This window comes from Engystomops pustulosus, chromosome 7 (genome assembly GCF_040894005.1).
Source record: "Engystomops pustulosus chromosome 7, aEngPut4.maternal, whole genome shotgun sequence".
NCBI classification, from domain to species: Eukaryota; Metazoa; Chordata; class Amphibia; order Anura; family Leptodactylidae; genus Engystomops; species Engystomops pustulosus.
Genome location: NC_092417.1, coordinates 170388881 through 170413131, shown reverse-complemented (window position 1 = coordinate 170413131; position 24251 = coordinate 170388881). Strand labels below are relative to the sequence as shown.

General features: G+C 41.7%; 1 protein-coding gene across 2 annotated transcripts in view; it reads right to left on the bottom strand.

Annotated features, from left to right (window-relative positions):
* The window catches only part of NELL1 (neural EGFL like 1), a 534618-nt gene that overhangs the window by 9608 nt on the left and 500759 nt on the right, over window positions 1–24251 (bottom strand). For both annotated transcript variants that reach the window (XM_072118935.1, XM_072118936.1), the window contains one exon: window positions 4120–4313. In XM_072118935.1, the coding sequence (XP_071975036.1) occupies window positions 4120–4313 (194 nt within the window). The remainder of the gene's footprint in view (window positions 1–4119; window positions 4314–24251) is intronic.

Sequence of the window (24251 nt, the reverse complement as noted above, 5' to 3'; positions counted from 1 at the left end):
TCAGTTTGTTCTGTCCCTTTCATTCTCATCCAACTAACCCACTGATTCAGGTCGCTGTCCCATACAGACCTGCACACCTTGCTCCTTAAATTCTCTGTGCTGCTGGGGGCTCTTCCTGCCAATTGATGCCCCTACTCCCTGACCTGGCCCCTTACATGCTGCTTTCTCCTTACCATCATCATCATGCGAGTAAACAGGTCACTCCCCGAGCCCCCACACAACTTCCTTCCCTAAAGGGAACAGGTTTTATCCCACTAAACTAGCGGCCCCCTCATGTAGGGGATGAAATGTCCTTTCTAGAGTTCCCACTTTGAGGGAATCTTTGTGAGATTTCACATCAAAGTCATGCGACAATGAACAGAGAAGAGTCATATTTTACCTGAGGTGAGTCAAGTTTAGTGGTTGCAGGGGTAGTGTCACTTCAGAAGCCTCTATCTTCTACTCTATAGCACCTAGAAACATTGCTGATGTCATTTTAAAGATAAGGGTTTTATCTTTCAGATCACCTGAAGCTTATGGTTCAGCGAGCTACAGAATCAGAGAATCAAAGTTGGAAATGCAAGCTGCAGTTACAGATCCAGTTCATGCCTTCCTGTGGGTCCAGTATTGTAGATCACAGAACCGTAATCTTGATGGAATCTGAAAGTTGAGACTCTTATCTTATCTTAATATGACACAATAGCACGTTTCTAGCTTCTATATAACCAAAGATAGGAGCTTTTGCAGTGACACTGTAAACTTGACTCATCTCAAGTAAAATATGACTCTTCTCTGCTCATTTTCACATGACTTTATAGGTAAATGGATGAGGTTTTAACATTTCATCCCCCTGGAGTAGTAGTTTAGTGGGTTATAACCTGGTGACGTGTTCCCTATAAATACTCTGTGCTGCTCTGTGCAGGTTACACTCCTCTCCCCATTACTTAAAGGGCATCTACCACCAGGATGAAAGACTGTATGCAAATGAGCCTGAGGGGCTCCATTAACACCTATGGAGCCTGAAGCCCCTCAGGCTCATTTGCATACAATCTTTCATCTCTTTAACTCTTCGTAGAATCGCTCCCTTGTGTCCATTCTCCACCTCCTGCCATCACATGCCGCCTTGTCCTCACTACCATCTTCATGTCATGACCCACACCCTGCCTGTCTGAAATCCTCTGTGCTGCGGGGGGAACATTTCATCATCTTTCTCTCTCTGTATCCCTATATAATATGTATAATGATGTAATTGTGCTTTTCTCCTCTCACCACTAGGGGGAGCTCACAGTAGAAGGATGATCAGTGAGCTCCCCCTGGTGGTGGTGCAGTGCAGGTTCCTGGAATCCCTGTAGTATCCTATGTATCTTTCCAAGGTCATGTATTGTGCGTGTCCTGGCGGGGGGTAGATATAATATACGTTACCCCCCCTGTCCTGGCGCTGTACGCGGCATATGGTGCGCAGATGTCTGGGTTGAATAAGGTCACAGCTAAAGCCATCCAGGCGCAGTCATTACCTGCCGCGTTCCCTCAATTCTCAGCGCATTCAATTACCATCATCTCCGATATTCGCGCTGTAATGACGGCGGAGGTAATACTTGTCATTACCCGGGCTGCGGCGGCGCTGACAGGTGCTCCCCCCCTCCCCCGGCTAATAACCAGCAAAGTATTAACACGCGTCACAATAAAAACTCACAAAAAGCTGATAAAGCGCTAAGTACCCATCCCGCTCCGTAAAATTTACTACATGCGGGGGAGAGGGGGGGCAGCGGGTTGTGTTGTTTCCCTGGATGTGGGTATAAAACGCGCCGTGTCGCTTATTTATGAAGCCAAATTACCGGGTGAGGAGAAGGAGCCGTAAATTATAACGGTGATTACGATTGAGTCGCTCATTGATTCCCAACTGCTACGCGCTCAATCATTATTAATGCCGCCATCATACCTCCCCGGGAACATGGGGGGCCACCGCTCCGGTGCAGTCATAAAGCGCCGGGCCTGTGTGTTCTGATTCAGAAACGCAGGATCTCCTAGAGGTCTCCGGGGAGGGGGGGGCGCGGAATACGCCCACTCCCTACAATCTCTATATGTCCCAATTATCCATATGGAATGGGAGACCTGAGAATTTGTGAGGGTCTTTACAATAAGTCTCTGCGCAGAGAGAGTTCAGGACCCCCTACCCATTTAGATAGCCCAGAACCCAGGGGTGTACCATCTTTATGGTAGTTGAGACTGTTGCCTCAGGCAGCACCAACTGCAGCAAGATGGGGGGCAGCAGTTGAAACCTAAAAAGAGTGTCTCTTCACTCCCAAAATCAGCATAGGTGCGAGACGCTGCATGGAGAACACACAAAAGTGGGTGCTGTTCTCTAGCTCCCCCATGTGGACAGGGGATGCATATCCTAAACTGCTCTGACTAATAGTTGAAGGGGTATCAAAGGGGTATAAAAATGCCCCCTATCATCTCCATATTGATTGGTAGAAGGTGATGGGCAGGTGCACATAGCGGTGAGTCCTGATCAGTTTGATTTCCATTTGCCCTAATACCCCCTAGGAGAAGCTGCTTCGCCCCCCCCCCCCCACCTATAATGTGCTTTGTGACAGTCTCCTGATCCTGTGTTCTGCGAGTATTTTTGTCGCGCGCCTCCCCCCTCCCCCTCCCACAGCTGTGTTGTGGACTCGAAAATAGAAAGCGGCATATTAAACTAATCTGTAAAGTGTCACTTAGAGATGATTCCAGGTTGGAGAATCACTTCTTCTAAAACAGAGACCCCCCCCCTTTCCAAGGTAACGTGCGGGAAACGGCGCTGCAGGTGTCGGCTGCCGCCATGTGTGCGCCATTTGAATATTCCAAATTAAATTCCCCGGATGATTATAGAATCACATTACAGCAGAGAGAGATCCTGAGTTATCGCCGGTCATGTGCAAACTTAGACGGAACTTGAAGGACGACTTCATCCCCCGGAACAAGGGATCTGCAGGATCATGGGGTCCACGAGACATTGGGGGTTCTGTATACTTATTGCCCCCCGGCATGGCCTGGTTTCAGCCAAGACTGTTAGGCTCTGAAAAAGTAGCCGCCCTCCTGCAGAACCAGAGATGCATTTCCCAAGGAGGACCTGGTGACCCGCAGGAGAGAAGCCGCAACCAAGGCAACAGGTCATTCTGGAAGGGCTCCAAGAGGTCACTCATGGTTTATATAACCTCGGGACTTCAATTCAGAACCTTCTTCTCAGAGTCCCAAGGTCAGGAGGTTGTGGAAGCCGTGAGTGACCCCCTAGAGCCCTTTCCGGAATGGGCTGTTGCCTTGCCTTGACCGTGGTCACTGTTGGTTTCCACAACCTCCCGACCGTGGAACTTTGATTCGGCACTAATCAGAATTTTCTGGTGATTCGTGTTGAATTCCCAAGAGCAGGAGGATTAATGATCTCCTGGAGCCCTTCCAGAATGGCCTGTAGCCTTGACCTGGTCCCGCTCCTGACTTTCACCGTCTGCCAAACGCTCCTAGGGAGCTACAGCTTTTTTGAGAGCCTTCCATTGTTGGTAGAAACTTTGCCGCAAGAAGGCCATTGCAGAAGTTCTCCAGGAGGTCACTCACGCCTTCCACAACCTCGGCGGTTAACGTTCAGAGGTCGTGGAAGCCATCAGTGACCTCCTGAATTAAGTCTCTCCTGCTCCCAAATGTCCATGACCTGCCGCACACACCTTGGGAACTGCAGCTCTGGTTCTCCACCACTGGGACTGGAGGGCGGCTACTATTTTGAGAGCCTCCAGACCTCGGGACTTCAGCAACGAATCACAAGGAAATTCATATTTTTTAATGAAATTCGGATCAAATTCCGGTTCCGCTCATATCTTGTAGCAACAATCAACGTTGTGCAAAGATCCTCCTGGGTTTCTCCACTTCCTGAACAATCACTACTTTTAGTTTTGGCACCAAATATGCCAATTGGGTGGCGCCGGACACTATAGGATCGCCCTGAGTGCACTGGAACACCAGGAGCTTGAGGGAAAAACCCAGAACCAGGATCAGTGCAGAAAAACTATAGGAAAAGTTCTCCTTTAAGCCTTAAATGTAAACTGAAATTATTCCATTCACTGACAGCAAGTGGAAAAGCACTCACGAATCGTAACATTGTGTCATTACCTTGCATGAACACACAGAACATCGGTCTTCTTTGAGGGTCCAGACTTGGCCGTTGCGTTTGAGCCCTCCTTCGTGTGGACAGTCCCCCGTACAGGAGGGTCCGGACGGGCACAGACAGTCAAAGCCGCCCTCCAAGTTGACACAAGCCGAATCGTTCCAGCACGTGTGAGTCTTCAAAGCGCATTCATCGATATCTGCAGGAACAGGGAGAGTGTCAGACCCAGAGTCACATCACATCTTCTACTCTAGTCACCTCCAGATCTGCAAGTCTAGCACCAGGCTTGTTACAAGTAACAGTACTGGAATAGTAACAAGCCTGACCCCTGCGGCAGCTGGAAGTGATACCCTAGATCAGTGATGGCGAACCTTTTAGCAGCCGAGTGCCCAAACTGCAACCCCGAACCCCCCTTATTTATTGCGAGGTGCCAACCAAAAATTAAACCAGTAACTTATTGCTCCCTGTTCTGCAACAACTTTCAATCATATTGGCCTCCTGAGGACAGCAACACAGTAGAAAGAAAGATGGAAAATTTGCATCATTTTAGCTTCTTGCCAGTGTCCCTCAGAGAATTGTGGGACCAGCAGAAGGTCCTTCAAAGATAATTTGTCCCTGTCTATTCATTCTCCCTCTTCCTACAGTTCTAAGTAGTGAAGTAAGTATCACTTAAATATATGATCAGCATCTTTTAAGTTGCTTGGAACTGCAGGAAGATTCTTTGAGTCCTGTCTGGTGTGCTGGGGCGATGGCCCGGGTGCCCACAGAAAGGTCTCTGAGTGCCGCCTCTGGCACCCGTGCCATAGGTTCGCCACCACTACCCTAGATGAACATTGCATTTCCCTGACAGCAAGCAGAGATATCGACAATGATAAAGAATTCAGAAAGTGGAACAATGATACAGTGATCAAAGCATTATACTAACAATCTGACAACCTGCGCTATGAATGAGGGGGCGGGGCATGACACAAAAATCCGAAAAACAACTGAAAAATCGTGTCTCGTCCCTCACACCCTGCAATTCGCATGATACAGGGTTTGGCAGGGAGTGTCCTGTGGAGCAGCACAATACGGAGAGCACAGCAGTGTGAGGATACACCCCCAGTGCAACTTTTCATTATATAAAAAAGGGCTTTTAAAATTATGCAAATGAGAGGTCTTCTGGGCTCCATAGATGTTAATGCCCCTCAGGTTCATTTGCATAATGTTGAAAGTTTTAAAAATCAAGAACATAAGAAGCTACATAAAGAGCAGATCCTGCCAGAGGGGGCGCCCACCGGTATGGCAGTGTGCTGGGTTTACAATCCTTCATCCTGGCGGGAGATGTTGTTTTATATTCAATATACAGAGCACAGAGCACAGCAGTGTGAGGACGAACTCCCCAGTGCACTTGGAAGAGCCACAATCCTAGAATATAAATCGATATATCACAGTCCTGCTGCTACTAGTAACATACACTGATTATTACACGGCGTCTCTGAGGGGATACTCCCTCTAAGGTTTGCCCTCATGATAAAGGGACAGTCCTGTGTAGGATGTTCTATAAGGTGAAGCTGCTCAGTGTCTGACATCTCCTTCCCCGGTCCTCACGTCCTTCTTACAGAATATTCTACAGGTTTTGTTTTGGTGGCTGATTGTACCGGAAGTGTCCTATCTGCAGGCAGCATGTTATAGAGTAGGAGGAGCTGAGCACATTGTACACAGTGTCCTATCTGCAGGCAGCATGTTATAGAGAAGGAGGAGCTGAACAGACTGTACATAGTGTCCTATCTGCAGGAAGCATGTTATAGAGCATCAGGAGCTGAGGACATTGTACATAGTTTCCTATCTGCAGGCAGCATGTTATAGAGTAGGAGGAGCTGAGCACATTGTACACAGTGTCCTATCTGCAGGCAGCATGTTATAGAGCAGGAGGAGCTGAGCACATTGTACATAGTGTCCTATCTGCAGACAGCATGTTATAGAGCAGGAGGAGCTGAGCACATTGTACATAGTGTCCTATCTGCAGACAGAATGTTATAGAGCAGGAGGAGCTGAGCACATTGTACATAGTGTCCTATCTGCAGGCAGCATGTTATAGAGCAGGAGGAGCTGAGCACATTGTACATAGTGTCCTATCTGCAGACAGCATGTTATAGAGCAGGAGGAGCTAAGCACATTGTACATAGTGTCCTATCTGCAGGCAGCATGTTATAGAGCAGGAGGAGCTGAGCACATTGTACATAGTGTCCTATCTGCAGGCAGCATGTTATAGAGCAGGAGGAGCTGAGCACATTGTATATAGTGTCCTATCTGCAGGCAGCATGTTATAGTGCAGGAGGAGCTGAGCACGTTGTACACAGTGTCCAATCTGCAGGCAGCATGTTATAGAGCAGGAGGAGCTGAGCACATTGTACATAGTGTCCTATCTGCAGACAGCATGTTATAGAGCAGGAGGAGCTGAGCACATTGTACATAGTGTCCTATCTGCAGACAGCATGTTATAGAGCAGGAGGAGCTGAGCACATTGTACATAGTGTCCTATCTGCAGGCAGCATGTTATAGAGCAGGAGGAGCTGAGCACATTGTACATAGTGTCCTATCTGCAGGCAGCATGTTATAGAGCAGGAGGAGCTGAGCACATTGTACATAGTGTCCTATCTGCAGGCAGCATGTTATAGTGCAGGAGGAGCTGAGCACGTTGTACACAGTGTCCAATCTGCAGGCAGCATGTTATAGAGCAGGAGGAGCTGAGCACATTGTACATAGTGTCCTATCTGCAGGCAGCATGTTATAGAGCAGGAGGAGCTGAGCACATTGTACATAGTGTCCTATCTGCAGACAGCATGTTATAGAGCAGGAGGAGCTGAGCACATTGTACATAGTGTCCTATCTGCAGACAGAATGTTATAGAGCAGGAGGAGCTGAGCACATTGTACATAGTGTCCTATCTGCAGACAGCATGTTATAGAGCAGGAGGAGCTGAGCACATTGTACATAGTGTCCTATCTGCAGACAGAATGTTATAGAGCAGGAGGAGCTGAGCACATTGTACATAGTGTCCTATCTGCAGGCATTGGTACAGATGCTTATAGATGCAGTTACATGGAGGTCGTGAATATTCTGATTCATAAAACCCGTCATAAATCAATTTTAGACTCTCAAGCACATAATCCCGCACAGCGATCATCACTGCTTTCCTCCCACAAAACAGCAATTATTGCAAAATGTAACTTTTCATTGTGCAGATTTATGGCGCGGGCAGCAGAATGGGCGAGAAGATTTACCACCCCAAAGAGAAATAAATAAAAGGGGGGAATGAGGAGCGCGGAGACAGAACTTCCTAAATATTTCACACCATGGTCATCACATTTCAAGAACCCTCCGTGTAACATGTTATTATAATACTAATGTGTCTGTAGGGTGAAAACAGAATCAGACCGCAACACAGTACAGGGATAATACACACAGTGATGTCACAGTACAGAGATAATACACACAGTGATGTCACAGTACAGGGATAATACACACAGTGATGTCACAGTACAGGGATAATACACACAGTGATGTCACAGTACAGGGATAATACACACAGTGATGTCACATTATAGGGGTAATACACACAGTGATGTCACAGTACAGAGATAATACACACAGTGATGTCACAGTACAGGGATAATACACACAGTGATGTCACAGTACAGGATAATACACACAGTGATGTCACAGTACAGAGATAATACACACAGTGATGTCACAGTACAGGGATAATACACACAGTGATGTCACAGTACAGAGATAATACACACAGTGATGTCACAGTACAGGGATAATACACACAGCGATGTCACAGTACAGAGATAATACACACAGTGATGTCACAGTACAGGGATAATACACACAGTGATGTCACAGTACAGGGATAATACACACAGTGATGTCACAGTACAGGGATAATACACAGTGATGTCACAGTACAGAGATAATACACACAGTGATGTCACAGTACAGGGATAATACACACAGTGATGTCACAGTACAGGGATAATACACACAGCGATGTCACAGTACAGGGAGAATACACACAGTGATGTCACAGTACAGGGATAATACACACAGTGATGTCACAGTACAGGGATAATACACACAGCGATGTCACAGTACAGGGAGAATACACACAGTGATGTCACAGTACAGGGATAATACACACGGTGATGTCACAGTACAGGGATATTACACACAGTGATGTCACAGTACAGGGATAATACACACAGTGATGTCACAGTACAGGGATAATACACACAGCGATGTCACAGTACAGGGAGAATACACACAGTGATGTCACAGTACAGGGATAATACACACAGTGATGTCACAGTACAGGGATAATACACACAGTGATGTCACAGTACAGGGATAATACACACAGTGATGTCACAGTACAGGGAGAATACACACAGTGATGTCACAGTACAGAGATAATACACACAGTGATGTCACAGTACAGGGATAATACACACAGTGATGTCACAGTACAGGGGATAATACACACAGTGATGTCACAGTACAGGGATAATACACACAGTGATGTCACAGTACAGAGATAATACACACAGTGATGTCACAGTACAGGGATAATACACACAGTGATGTCACAGTACAGGGATAATACACACAGTGATGTCGCAGTACAGGGATAATACACACAGTGATGTCACAGTACAGGGATAATACACACAGTGATGTCACAGTACAGGGATAATACACACAGTGATGTCACAGTACAGGGAAAATACACACAGTGATGTCACAGTACAGGGATAATACACACTGCGATGTCACAGTACAGGAATAATACACACAGTGATGTCACAGTACAGAGATAATACACACAGTGATGTCACAGTACAGGGATAATACACACAGTGATGTCACAGTACAGGGATAATACACAGTGATGTCACAGTACAGGGATAATACACACAGTGATGTCACAGTACAGGAATAATACACACAGTGATGTCACAGTACAGAGATAATACACACTGCGATGTCACAGTACAGGAATAATACACACAGTGATGTCACAGTACAGAGATAACACACACAGTGATGTCACAGTACAGGGATAATACACACAGTGATGTCACAGTACAGGGATAATACACACAGTGATGTCACAGTACAGGGATAATACACACAGTGATGTCACAGTACAGGGATAATACACACAGCGATGTCACAGTACAGGGATACTACACACAGTGATGTCACAGTACAGGGATAATACACACAGTGATGTCACAGTACAGGGATAATACACACAGTGATGTCACAGTACAGGTATAATACACACAGTGATGTCACAGTACAGGGATAATACACACAGTGATGTCACAGTACAGAGATAATACACACAGTGATGTCACAGTACAGAGATAATACACTCAGTGATGTCACAGTACAGGGATAATACACACAGTGATGTCACAGTACAGGAATAATACACACAGTGATGTCACAGTACAGGGGATAATACACACAGTGATGTCACAGTACAGGGATAATGCACACAGCGATGTCACAGTACAGAGATAATACACACAGTGATGTCACAGTACAGAGATAATACACACAGTGATGTCACAGTACAGAGATAATACACTCAGTGATGTCACAGTACAGGGATAATACACACAGTGATGTCACAGTACAGGGGATAATACAAACAGTGATGTCACAGTACAGGAATAATACACACAGTGATGTCACAGTACAGGGATAATACACACAGTGATGTCACAGTACAGGCATAATACACACAGTGATGTCACAGTACAGGGATAATACACACAGTGATGTCACAGTACAGGGATAATGCACACAGTGATGTCACAGTACAGGGATAATACACACAGTGATGTCACAGTACAGAGATGATACACACAGTGATGTCACAGTACAGGGATAATACACACAGCGATGTCACAGTACAGGGATGATACACACAGTGATGTCACAGTACAGAGATAATACACACAGTGATGTCACAGTACAGGGATAATACACACAGTGATGTCACAGTACAGGGATAATACACACAGCGATGTCACAGTACAGGGATAACACACACAGCGATGTCACAGTACAGAGATAATACACACAGTGATGTCACAGTACAGGGATAATACACACAGTGATGTCACAGTACAGGGATAATACACACAGCGATGTCACAGTACAGAGATAATACACACAGCGATGTCACAGTACAGGGATAATACACACAGCGATGTCACAGTACAGGGATAATACACACAGTGATGTCACAGTACAGGGGTAATACACACAGTGATGTCACAGTACAGGGATAATACACACAGTGATGTCACAGTACAGGGAGAATACACACAGTGATGTCACAGTACAGAGATAATACACACAGTGATGTCACAGTACAGGGATAATGCACACAGTGATGTCACAGTACAGGGATAATACACACAGTGATGTCACAGTACTGGGATAATACACACAGTGATGTCACAGTACAGGGATAATACACACAGTGATGTCACAGTACAGGGATAATACACACAGTGATGTCACAGTGCAGGGATAATACACACAGTGATGTCACAGTACAGAGATAATACACACAGTGATGTCACAGTACAGGGATAATACACACAGTGATGTCACAGTACAGGGATAATACACACAGTGATGTCACAGTACAGGGATAATACACACAGTGATGTCACAGTACTTGGATAATACACACACAGTGATGTCACAGTACAGGGATAATACACACAGTGATGTCACAGTGCAGGGATAATACACACAGTGATGTCACAGTACAGAGATAATACACACAGTGATGTCACAGTACAGGGATAATACACACAGTGATGTCACAGTACAGGGATAATACACACAGTGATGTCACAGTACAGGGATAATACACACAGTGATGTCACAGTACTTGGATAATACACACAGTGATGTCACAGTACAGAGATAATACACACAGTGATGTCACAGTACAGGGATAATGCACACAGTGATGTCACAGTACAGGGATAATACACACAGTGATGTCACAGTACTGGGATAATACACACAGTGATGTCACAGTACAGGGATAATACACACAGTGATGTCACAGTACAGGGATAATACACACAGTGATGTCACAGTGCAGGGATAATACACACAGTGATGTCACAGTACAGGGATAATACACACAGCGATGTCACAGTACAGAGATAATACACACAGTGATGTCACAGTACAGGGATAATACACACAGTGATGTCACAGTACAGGGATAATACACACAGTGATGTCACAGTACAGGGATAATACACACAGCGATGTCACAGTACAGGGATGATACACACAGTGATGTCACAGTACAGAGATAATACACACAGTGATGTCACAGTACAGGGATAATACACACAGTGATGTCACAGTACAGGGATAATACACACAGTGATGTCACAGTACAGGGATAATACACACAGTGATGTCACAGTACAGGGATAATACACACAGTGATGTCACAGTACAGGGATAATACACACAGTGATGTCACAGTACTTGGATAATACACACACAGTGATGTCACAGGACAGGGATAATACACACAGTAAAGTAATATGTTATAATATATGATTTGGGCCAATATTCTGAATACATAATCATATTCCACCCTCGTGATGACTTTCTCTTTTGTACTCCGAGTACCAACCTCGAGCCAGGACCAGATCCGATGTTTTATAACACTTTAAGAAATGAGACAAATATTTGAAGAATTGAAGCCCAATATGCGCTATCCCGGGCTATGACCTCCGGTGCACAGTGTCAGGCGGCAGCTGTAAAGCTTTGTACTGAAAAAGCAATGAATTTTTTTAAGGTGCCGTCCATTTTTTTATATCTCCCCGTTACCTGACTCCCGTCTTATGATCGGCTCTAGTGGAGGGAGGCGTTTGAGGTGTGAAAAGCAATTTTACAGATAATATTCATCACCGGCTGAAAATCAATGGTGCATTAAGGATCAGGGGATGGACACGCGTTGCGGCCTAATTGGATCATTAGGCCGCGTATCCCATGCCGCCATTCAGTGGCGATCCCTGCGCTCCATCAGACTACGGGCGGTTCTGTGGTACCGTCGCTGCGCCGGAATAATTGGGCTATAAGGCCTGATCCGGATTAAGGGGCAGGGTCCGGCAGTGCGTTACGGATGTAGTCGGGGGCCCATAGACCGCCTGCAATCGCTTTACTTATGGCGGTAAAATCTCGTTCGCCTTTCCTTGCGGTTTAGCAGATTTATAGGAAGCCAGATGTTGGCAATTATAGATGGCGGCATTACTCATATTCTCCGCAGCGCAGACTTGTTTGCACTGAACAAAGCCAACTTAATCTATTATACATCTCTCCGGGGAGGCAAAACGCGAACAACGGTAACCTATTAGCAGATTGCCAGCTCTGCGCACCGCGGGAAGCCACGGAGGAGGAAACATATCAACAGCATACATGGCAGAGCGTGGCGGTAGTATGGATAGCGGTGTGTAATACACAGAGCGCTAATTATATTGTGTATACAGGATGTGTCTGTATGATGTATAGCGGTATATAATACACAGTGTGGTAATTATACCGTATGTACAGGAGGCATAAAAACTTACTGAGGATGTAAAAGTATAATACACAAGTAGTAATTATGCCATATATGACAGTGCCTCAGTGTCCACACGCTGCTCCTGAATATATGACAATGCCTGAGTGTCCACACGCTGCTCCTGAATATATGACAATGCCTGAGTGTCCACACGCTGCTCCTGAATATATGACAATGCCTGAGTGTCCACACGCTGCTCCTGAATATATGACAATGCCTGAGTGTCCACAGACTGCTCCTGAATATATGACAGTGCCTCAGTGCCCACACGATGCTCCTGAATATATATGACAGTGCCTCAGTGTCCACACGATGCTCCTGAATATATATGACAGTGCCTCAGTGTCCACAGACTGCTCCTGAATATATGACAGTGCCTCAGTGTCCACAGACTGCTCCTGAATATATGACAATGCCTCAGTGTCCACAGACTGCTCCTGAATATATGACAGTGCCTCAGTGCCCACACGATGCACCTTAAAATATGACAATGCCTCTGTGTCCACATGGAGCTCCTAAACTCCTGAATACATGACAGTGCCTCAGTGTCCACACGATGCTCCTGAATATATGACAATGCCTCAGTGTCCACACACTGCTGCTGAATATATATGACAGTGCCTCAGTGTCCACACGCTGCTCCTGAATATATATGACAGTGCCTCAGTGTCCACACACTGCTCCTGAATATATATGACAGTGCCTCAGTGTCCACACGCTGCTCCTGAATATATATGACAGTGCCTCAGTGTCCACACAATGCACCTTAAAATATGACAGTGCCTCTGTGTCCACACGATGCTCCTGAATATATGACAGTGCCTCAGTGTCCACACACTGCTCCTGAATATATGACAAAACCTCTGTGTCCACATGCAGCTCCTAAACTCCTGAATACATGACAGTGCCTCAGTGTCCACACGATGCTCCTGAATATATGACAATGCCTCAGTGTCCACACACTGCTCCTGAATATATATGACAGTGCCTCAGTGTCCACACGATGCTCCTGAATATATATGACAGTGCCTCAGTGTCCACACGATGCTCCTGAATATATATGACAGTGCCTCAGTGTCCACAGACTGCTCCTGAATATATGACAGCGCCTCAGTGTCCACAGACTGCTCCTGAATATATGACAATGCCTCAGTGTCCACAGACTGCTCCTGAATATATGACAGTGCCTCAGTGCCCACACGATGCACCTTAAAAGATGACAATGCCTCTGTGTCCACATGCAGCTCCTAAACTCCTGAAGACATGACAGTGTCTCAGTGTCCACACGATGCTCCTGAATATATGACAATGCCTCAGTGTCCACACAATGCTCCTGAATATATATGACAGTGCCTCAGTGTCCACACGCTGCTCCTGAATATATATGACAGTGCCTCAGTGTCCACACACTGCTCCTGAATATATATGACAGTGCCTCAGTGTCCACACGCTGCTCCTAAATATATATGACAGTGCCTCAGTGTCCACACAATGCACCTTAAAATATGACAGTGCCTCTGTGTCCACACGATGCTCCTGAATATATGACAGTGCCTCAGTGTCCACACACTGCTCCTGAATATATGACAATACCTCTGTGTCCACATGCAGCTCCTAAACTCCTGAATACATGACAGTGCCTCAGTGTCTACACGATGCTCCTGAATATATGACAATGCCTCAGTGTCCACACACTGCTCCTGAATATATATGACAGTGCCCCAGTGTCCACACGATGCTCCTGAATATATATGACAGTGCATCAGTGTCCACACGATGCTCCTGAATATATATGACAGTGCCTCAGTGTCCACACGCTGCTCCTGAATATATGACAGTGCCGCAGTGTCCACACGCTGCTCCTGAATAAATATGACAGTGCATCAGTGTCCACACGATGCTCCTGAATATATATGACAGTGCCTCAGTGTCCACACGATGCTCCTGAATATATATGACAGTGCCTCTGTGTCCACACGATGCTCCTGAATATATATGACAGCGCCTCAGTGTCCACACGATGCTCCTGAATACATGACAGTGCCCCTGTGGCCACACAATGCTCCTGAATATATATGACAGTGCCTCTGTGTCCACACGATGCTCCTGAATATATGACAGCGCCTCAGTGTCCACATGATGCTCCTGAATATATATGAGTGCCTCAGTGTCCACACGATGCTCCTGAATATATATGACAGCGCCTCAGTGTCCACATGATGCTCCTGAATATATATGACAGTGCTTCAGTGTCCACACGATGCTCCTGAATATATATGACAGTGCCTCAGTGTCCACACGATGCTCCTGAATATATATGACAGCGCCTCAGTGTCCACACGATGCTCCTGAATATATATGACAGCGCCTCAGTGTCCACACGATGCTCCTGAATATATATGACAGCGCCTCAGTGTCCACACGATGCTCCTGAATATATATGACAGCGCCTCAGTGTCCACACGATGCTCCTGAATATATATGACAGCGCCTCAGTGTCCACACGATGCTCCTGAATATATATGACAGCGCCTCAGTGTCCACACGATGCTCCTGAATATATATGACAGTGCCTCAGTGTCCACACGATGCTCCTGAATATATATGACAGTGCCTCAGTGTCCACACGATGCTCCTGAATATATATGACAGCGCCTCAGTGTCCACACGATGCTCCTGAATATATATGACAGTGCCTCAGTGTCCACACGATGCTCCTGAATATATATGACAGTGCCTCAGTGTCCACACGATGCTCCTGAATATATATGACAGCGCCTCAGTGTCCACACGATGCTCCTGAATATATATGACAGCGCCTCAGTGTCCACACGATGCTCCTGAATATATATGAGTGTATATAGCGGCGTAACGTCTCACTAGCTACTTATCATCTTAAGACTATTTGATCTCCAGAAGTTTTTTTTTCAGGGCTGCTCAGATCATTAATAACACAAGTGAGATTTTGCATATTTCCCCACATTTGCCTTTGTGCATACATCAAGCTGTGCCCTTCCCGAGCCGGTAATAACACAATAAGAATAAGAGCGCTTGACTGGCACCTAGTCCTATGATAGCCGTATTCAGTCCGACAGTGACCAATCAGCAGGCAAGAACTGAGAGCCGAAATTCTGCTAAGAAGGCCTTTTCATTGTCCCAATCCAATGTGGAGCGCTCCTGTTGATTAGATATAATCCGATCCTTACACGGAACATTCCGGGATGAAAGGAAACATTACATCCCATTAATAACTCCTCACACTCAACTATTCTCCACTATTTACATTTGACATTTGGAGCAGTTTATTTCCTGCGGCCGCTCACAACCCGAGAGTTTCTTTATTACATTGATATTCGTGGTGACAAGAACCTGTACCCCCGCTACGCGATAACAACACAAGCTCCAAATTACATTTCTAAAGGTTACAATCATCCCACGAAGCGAGTGTGATTCATAAAGATCAACATGAGACATGTCCCTGTATTACAATACTGCCCCTATGTACAAGATCATTAATACTATAATACTGCCCCCTATGTACAGGAATATAACTACTATAATACTGCCCCCTATGTACAAGAATATAACTACTATAATACTGCCCCCTATGTACAAGATCATTAATACTATAATACTGCCCCCTATGTACAGGAATATAACTACTATAATACTGCCCCTATGTACAAGATCATTAATACTATAATACTGCCCCCTATGTACAGGAATATAACAACTATAATACTGCCCCCTATGTACAAGAATATAACTACTATAATACTGCCCTCTATGTACAAGAATATAACTACTATAATACTGCCCCCTATGTACAAGAATATAACTACTATAATACTGCCCCCTATGTACAGGAATATAACTGCTATAATACTGCCCCCTATGTACAAGAATATAGCTACTATAATACTGCCCCCTATGTACAAGAATATAACTACTATAATATTGCCCCTATGTACAAGAATCTAACTACAATAATACTGCCCCCCTATGTACAAGAATATAACTACTATAATACTTCCCCCTATGTATAAGAATATAACTGCTATAATACTGCCCCCTATGTACAAGAATATAGCTACTATAATACTTCCCCCTATGTATAAGAATATAACTGCTATAATACTGCCCCCTATGTACAGGAATATAACTACTATAATACTGCCCCCTATGTACAAGAATATAACTACTATAATACTGCACCCTATGTACAAGAATATAACTTTATAATACTGTCCCCTATGTACAAGAATATAACTACTATAATACTGCCCCCTACGTACAGGAATATAACTACTATAATACTGCCCCCTATGTACAAGAATATAACTACTATAATACTGCCCCCTATGTACAAGAATATAACTACTATAATACTGCCCCCTATGTACAAGAATATAACTACTATAATACTGCCCCCTATGTACAGGAATATAACTACTATAATACTGCCCCCTATGTACAAGAATATAACTACTATAATACTGCCCCCTATGTACAAGAATATAACTACTATAACACTGCCCCCTACGTACAAGAATATAACTACTATAATACTGCCCCCTATGTACAAGAATATAACTACTATAATACTGCCCCCTATGTACAAGAATATAACCACTATAATACTGCCCCCTATGTACAAGATCATAACTATTATAATACTGCCCCCTAAGTACAGGAATATAACTACTATAATACTGCCCCCTATGTACAAGAATATAACTACTATAATACTGCCCCCTATGTACAGGACTATAACTACTATAATACTGCCCCCTATGTACAGGAATATAACTACTATAATACTGCCCCCTATGTACAAGAATATAACTACTATAATACTGCCCCCTATGTACAAGAATATAACTACTATAATACTGCCCCCTATGTACAAGAATATAACTACTATAATACTGCCCCCTATGTACAGGAATATAACTACTATAATACTGCCCCAACCTGTACAAGAATATAACAACTATAATACTGCACCCTATGTACAAGAATATAACTACTATAATACTGCCCCCTATGTACAAGAATATAACTACTATAATACTGCCCCCTATGTACAAGAATATAACTACTATAATACTGCCCCCTATGTACAGGAATATAACTACTATAATACTGCCCCCTATGTACAAGAATATAACTACTATAACACTGCCCCCTATGTACAAGAATATAACTACTATAATACTGCCCCCTATGTACAAGAATATAACTACTATAACACTGCCCCCTACGTACAAGAATATAACTACTATAATACTGCCCCCTATGTACAAGAATATAACTACTATAATACTGCCCCCTATGTACAAGAATATAACCACTATAATACTGCCCCCTATGTACAAGATCATAACTATTATAATACTGCCCCCTAAGTACAGGAATATAACTACTATAATACTGCCCCCTATGTACAAGAATATAACTACTATAATACTGCCCCCTATGTACAGGACTATAACTACTATAATACTGCCCCCTATGTACAGGAATATAACTACTATAATACTGCCCCCTATGTACAAGAATATAACTACTATAATACTGCCCCCTATGTACAAGAATATAACTACTATAATACTGCCCCCTATGTACAAGAATATAACTACTATAATACTGCCCCCTATGTACAGGAATATAACTACTATAATACTGCCCCAACCTGTACAAGAATATAACAACTATAATACTGCACCCTATGTACAAGAATATAACTACTATAATACTGCCCCCTATGTACAAGAATATAACTACTATAATACTGCCCCCTATGTACAAGAATATAACTACTATAATACTGCCCCCTATGTACAAGAATATAACTACTATAATACTGCCACCTATGTACAAGATCATTACTACTATAATACTGCTCCCTATGTACAAGAATATAACTACTATAATACTGCCCCCTATGTACAAGAATATAACTACTATAATACTGCCCCTATGTACAAGATCATTACTACTATAATACTGCCCCCTATGTACAAGAATATAACTGCTATAATACTGCCCTCTATGTACAAGAATATAACTACTATATTACTGCCCCTATGTACAAGAATATAACTACTATAATACTGCCCCCTATGTACAAGAATATAACTACTATAATACTGTCCCCTATGTACAAGAATATAACTACTATAATACTGCCCCCTATGTACAAGAATATAACTACTATAATACTGCCCTCTATGTACAGGAATATAACTACTATAATACTGCCCCCTATGTACAAGAATATAACTACTATAATACTGCCCCCTATGTACAAGACTATAATTACTATAATACTGCCCCCTATGTACAAGAATATAGCTGCTCTAATAATGCCCCCTATGTACAAGAATATAACTACTATAATACTGCCCCCTATGTACAAGAATATAACTACTATAATACTGCCCCCTATGTACAGGAATATAACTACTATAATACTGCCCCCTATGTACAGGAATATAACTACTATAATACTGCCCCCTATGTACAAGAATATAACTACTATAATACTGCCCCTATGTACAGGAATATAACTACTATAATACTGCCCCCTATGTACAGGAATATAACTACTATAATACTGCCCCCTATGTACAAGAATATAACTACTATAATACTGCCCCCTATGTCCAAGAATATAACTACTATAATACTGCCCCCTATGTACAAGAATATAACTACTATAATACTGCCCCCTATGTACAAGAATATAACTACTATAATACTACCCCCTATGTACAAAAATATAACTACTATAATACTGCCCCCTATGTACAGGAATATAACTACTATAATACTGCCCCCTATGTACAAGAATATAACTACTATAATACTGCCCCCTATGTACAAGAATATAACTACTATAATACTGCCCCTATGTACAAGAATATAACTACTATAATACTGCCCCCTATGTACAAGAATATAACTACTATAATACTGCCCCCTATGTACAAGAATATAACTACTATAATACTGCCCCCTATGTACAAGAATATAACTACTATAATACTGCCCCTATGTACAGGGATATAACTACTATAATACTGCCCCCTATGTACAGGAATATAACTACTATAATACTGCCCCCTATGTACAGGGATATTACTACTATAATACTGCCCCCTATGTACAGGAATATAACTACTATAATACTGCCCCTATGTACAAGAATATAACTACTATAATACTGCCCCCTATGTACAAGAATATAACTACTATAATACTGCCCCCTATGTCCAAGAATATAACTACTATAATACTGCCCCCTATGTACAAGAATATAACTACTATAATACTGCCCCCTATGTACACGAATATAACTACTATAATACTGCCCCCTATGTAGTCGAATATAACTACTATAATACTGCCCCCTATGTACAAGAATATAACTACTATAATACTGCCCCCTATGTACAGGAATATAACTACTATAATACTGCCCCCTATGAACAAGAATATAACTACTATAATACTGCCCCTATGTACAAGAATATAACTACTATAATACTGCCCCCTATGTACAAGAATATAACTACTATAATACTGCCCCCTATGTACAAGAATATAACTACTATAATACTGCCCCCTATGTACAAGAATATAACTACTATAATACTGCCCCCTATGTACAGGAATATAACTACTATAATACTGCCCCTATGTACAAGAATATAACTACTATAATACTGCCCCCTATGTCCAAGAATATAACTACTTTAATACTGCCCCCTATGTACAAGAATATAACTACTATAATACTGCCCCCTATGTACAAGAATATAACTACTATGATACTGCCCCCTATGTACAAGAATATAACTACTATAATACTGCCCCCTATGTACAGGAATATAACTACTATAATACTGCCCCTATGTACAAGAATATAACTACTATAATACTGCCCCCTATGTCCAAGAATATAACTACTATAATACTGCCCCCTATGTACAAGAATATAACTACTATAATACTGCCCCCTATGTACAAGAATATAACTACTATAATACTGCCCCCTATGTACAAGAATATAACTACTATAATACTGCCCCCTATGTCCAAGAATATAACTACTATAATACTGCCCCCTATGTACAGGAATATAACTACTATAATACTGCCCCCTATGTACAAGGATATAACTACTATAATACTGCCCCCTATGTACAAGAATATAACTACTATAATACTGCCCCCTATGTACAGGAATATAACTACTATAATACTGCCCCCTTTGTACAAGAATATAACTACTATAATACTGCCCCCTATGTACAAGAATATAACTACTATAATACTGCCCCCTATGTACAAGAATATAACTACTATAATACTGCCCCCTATGTACAAGAATATAACTACTATAATACTGCCCCCTATGTACAAGAATATAACTACTATAATACTGCTCCCTATGTACAAGAATATAACTACTATAATACTGCCCCCTATGTACAAGAATATAACTACTATAATACTGCCCCCTATGTACAAGAATATAACCACTATAATACTGCCCCCTATGTACAAGAATATAACTACTATAATACTGCCCCTATGTACAGGAATATAACTACTATAATACTTCCCCCTATGTACAAGAATATAACTACTATAATACTGCCCCTATGTACAAGAATATAACTACTATAATACTGCCCCCTATGTACAAGAATATAACTACTATAATATTGCCCCCTATGTACAAGAATATAACTACTATAATACTGCCCCCTATGTACAAGAATATAACTACTATAATACTGCCCCCTATGTACAGGAATATAACTATTATAATACTGCCCCTATGTACAAGAATATAACTACTATAATACTGCCCCCTATGTCCAAGAATATAACTACTATAATATTGCCCCCTATGTACAAGAATATAACTACTATAATACTGCCCCCTATGTACAAGAATATAACTACTATAATACTGCCCCCTATGTACAAGAATATAACTACTATAATACTGCCCCCTATGTACAAGAATATAACTACTATAATACTGCCCCCTATGTACAGGAATATAACTACTATAATACTGCCCCTATGTACAAGAATATAACTACTATAATACTGCCCCCTATGTACAGGAATATAACTACTATAATACTGCCCCCTATGTACAAGAATATAACTACTATAATACTGCCCCCTATGTACAAGAATATAACTACTATAATACTGCCCCCTATGTACAAGAATATAACTACTATAATACTGCCCCCTATGTACAAGAATATAACTACTATAATACTGCCCCCTATGTACAAGAATATAACTAGCATAATACTGCCCCCTATGTTCAGGAATATAACTACTATAATACTGCCCCCTATGTACAAGAATATAACTACTATAATACTGCCCCCTATGTACAGGAATATAACTACTATAATACTGCCCCTATGTACAAGAATATAACTACTATAATACTGCCCCCTATGTACAAGAATATAACTACTATAATACTGCCCCCTATGTACAAGAATATAACTACTATAATACTGCCCCCTATGTACAAGAATATAACTACTATAATACTGCCCCCTATGTACAAGAATATAACTACTATAATACTGCCCCCTATGTACAAGAATATAACTACTATAATACTGCCCCCTATGTACAAGAATATAACTAGCATAATACTGCCCCCTATGTACAGGAATATAACTACTATAATACTGCCCCCTATGTACAAGAATATAACTACTATAATACTGCCCCCTATGTACAGGAATATAACTACTATAATACTGCCCCTATGTACAAGAATATAACTACTATAATACTGCCCCCTATGTACAAGAATATAACTACTATAATACTGCCCCCTATGTACAAGAATATAACTACTATAATACTGCTCCCTATGTACAAGAATATAACTACTATAATACTGCCCCCTATGTACAAGAATATAACTACTATAATACTGCTCCCTATGTACAAGAATATAACTGCTATAATACTGCCCCCTATGTACAAGAATATAACTACTATAATACTGCCCCCTATGTACAAGAATATAACTACTATAATACTGCTCCCTATGTACAAGAATATAACTACTATAATACTGCCCCCTATGTACAAGAATATAACTACTATAATACTGCCCCTATAGGTGATAATCCCACCAGTGCGGTTGTGTTGTGCTCAGCAGATCTAGTATTAGTCGGATCTCCTTGTAGTCACACAGAAGACTGTACATGTAAATGGACTAATTACTTCTTCATTAAATGAAGATATGTGAATTGTACAGATAATTACATTGTAGTTGGATATAATTGCTGTAGAATAATGTGTAATGTTTCTTCCGCTGTTTGATGTCTATTGTTGTAATCTCATGGTACAGTATTCTCTAATAAAAAATACTTCAATTAGATGTGCAGGGGGCAGAGGGATTACAGCACAGGAGCTTAACTACAGAAGACTTGTTACACTGCACTGACTATCTATCTATCTATCTCATATCTATCTATCTCATATCTATCTCATATCTATCTATCTCCTATCTATCTATCTATCTATCTATCTCATATCTATCTATCTATCTATCTATCTCATATCTATCTATCTATCTCCTATCTATCTATCTCCTATCTATCTATCTATCTATCTATCTATCTATCTATCTATCTCATATCTATCTATCTATCTATCTATCTATCTATCTATCTATCTATCTATCTACCTCATATCTATCTATCTATCTATCTATCTATCTATCTATCTATCTCATATCTATCTCATATCTATCTATCTCCTATCTATCTATCTATCTATCTATCTATCTATCTATCTACCTCATATCTATCTATCTATCTATCTATCTATCTATCTATCTATCTATCTATCTCCTACCTATCTATCTGTCCCATATCTATCTATCTATCTCCTATCTTTTTATCTATCTATCTATCTATCTATCTATCTATCTATCTATCTATCTATCTATCTCATATCTATCTATCTATCTCATATCTATCTATCTATCTATCTCATATCTATCCATCTATCTCATATCTATCCATCTATCTATCTATCTATCTATCTCATATCTATCTATCTCATGTCTATCTATCTATCTATCTATCTATCTATCTCATATCTATCTATCTATCTAATATCTATCTATCTATCTATCTATCTATCTATCTATCTATCTATCTATCTATCTATCTATCTATCTATCTATCTATCTCATATCTATCTATCTATCTATCTCATATCTATCTATCTCATATCTATCTATCTCATATCTATCTATCTATCTATCTATCTATCTATCTATCTATCTATCTATCCCATATCTATCTATCTATCTCATATCTATCTATCTATCTATCTATCCCATATCTATATATCTCATATCTATCTATCTCCTATCTATCTCATATCTATCTATCT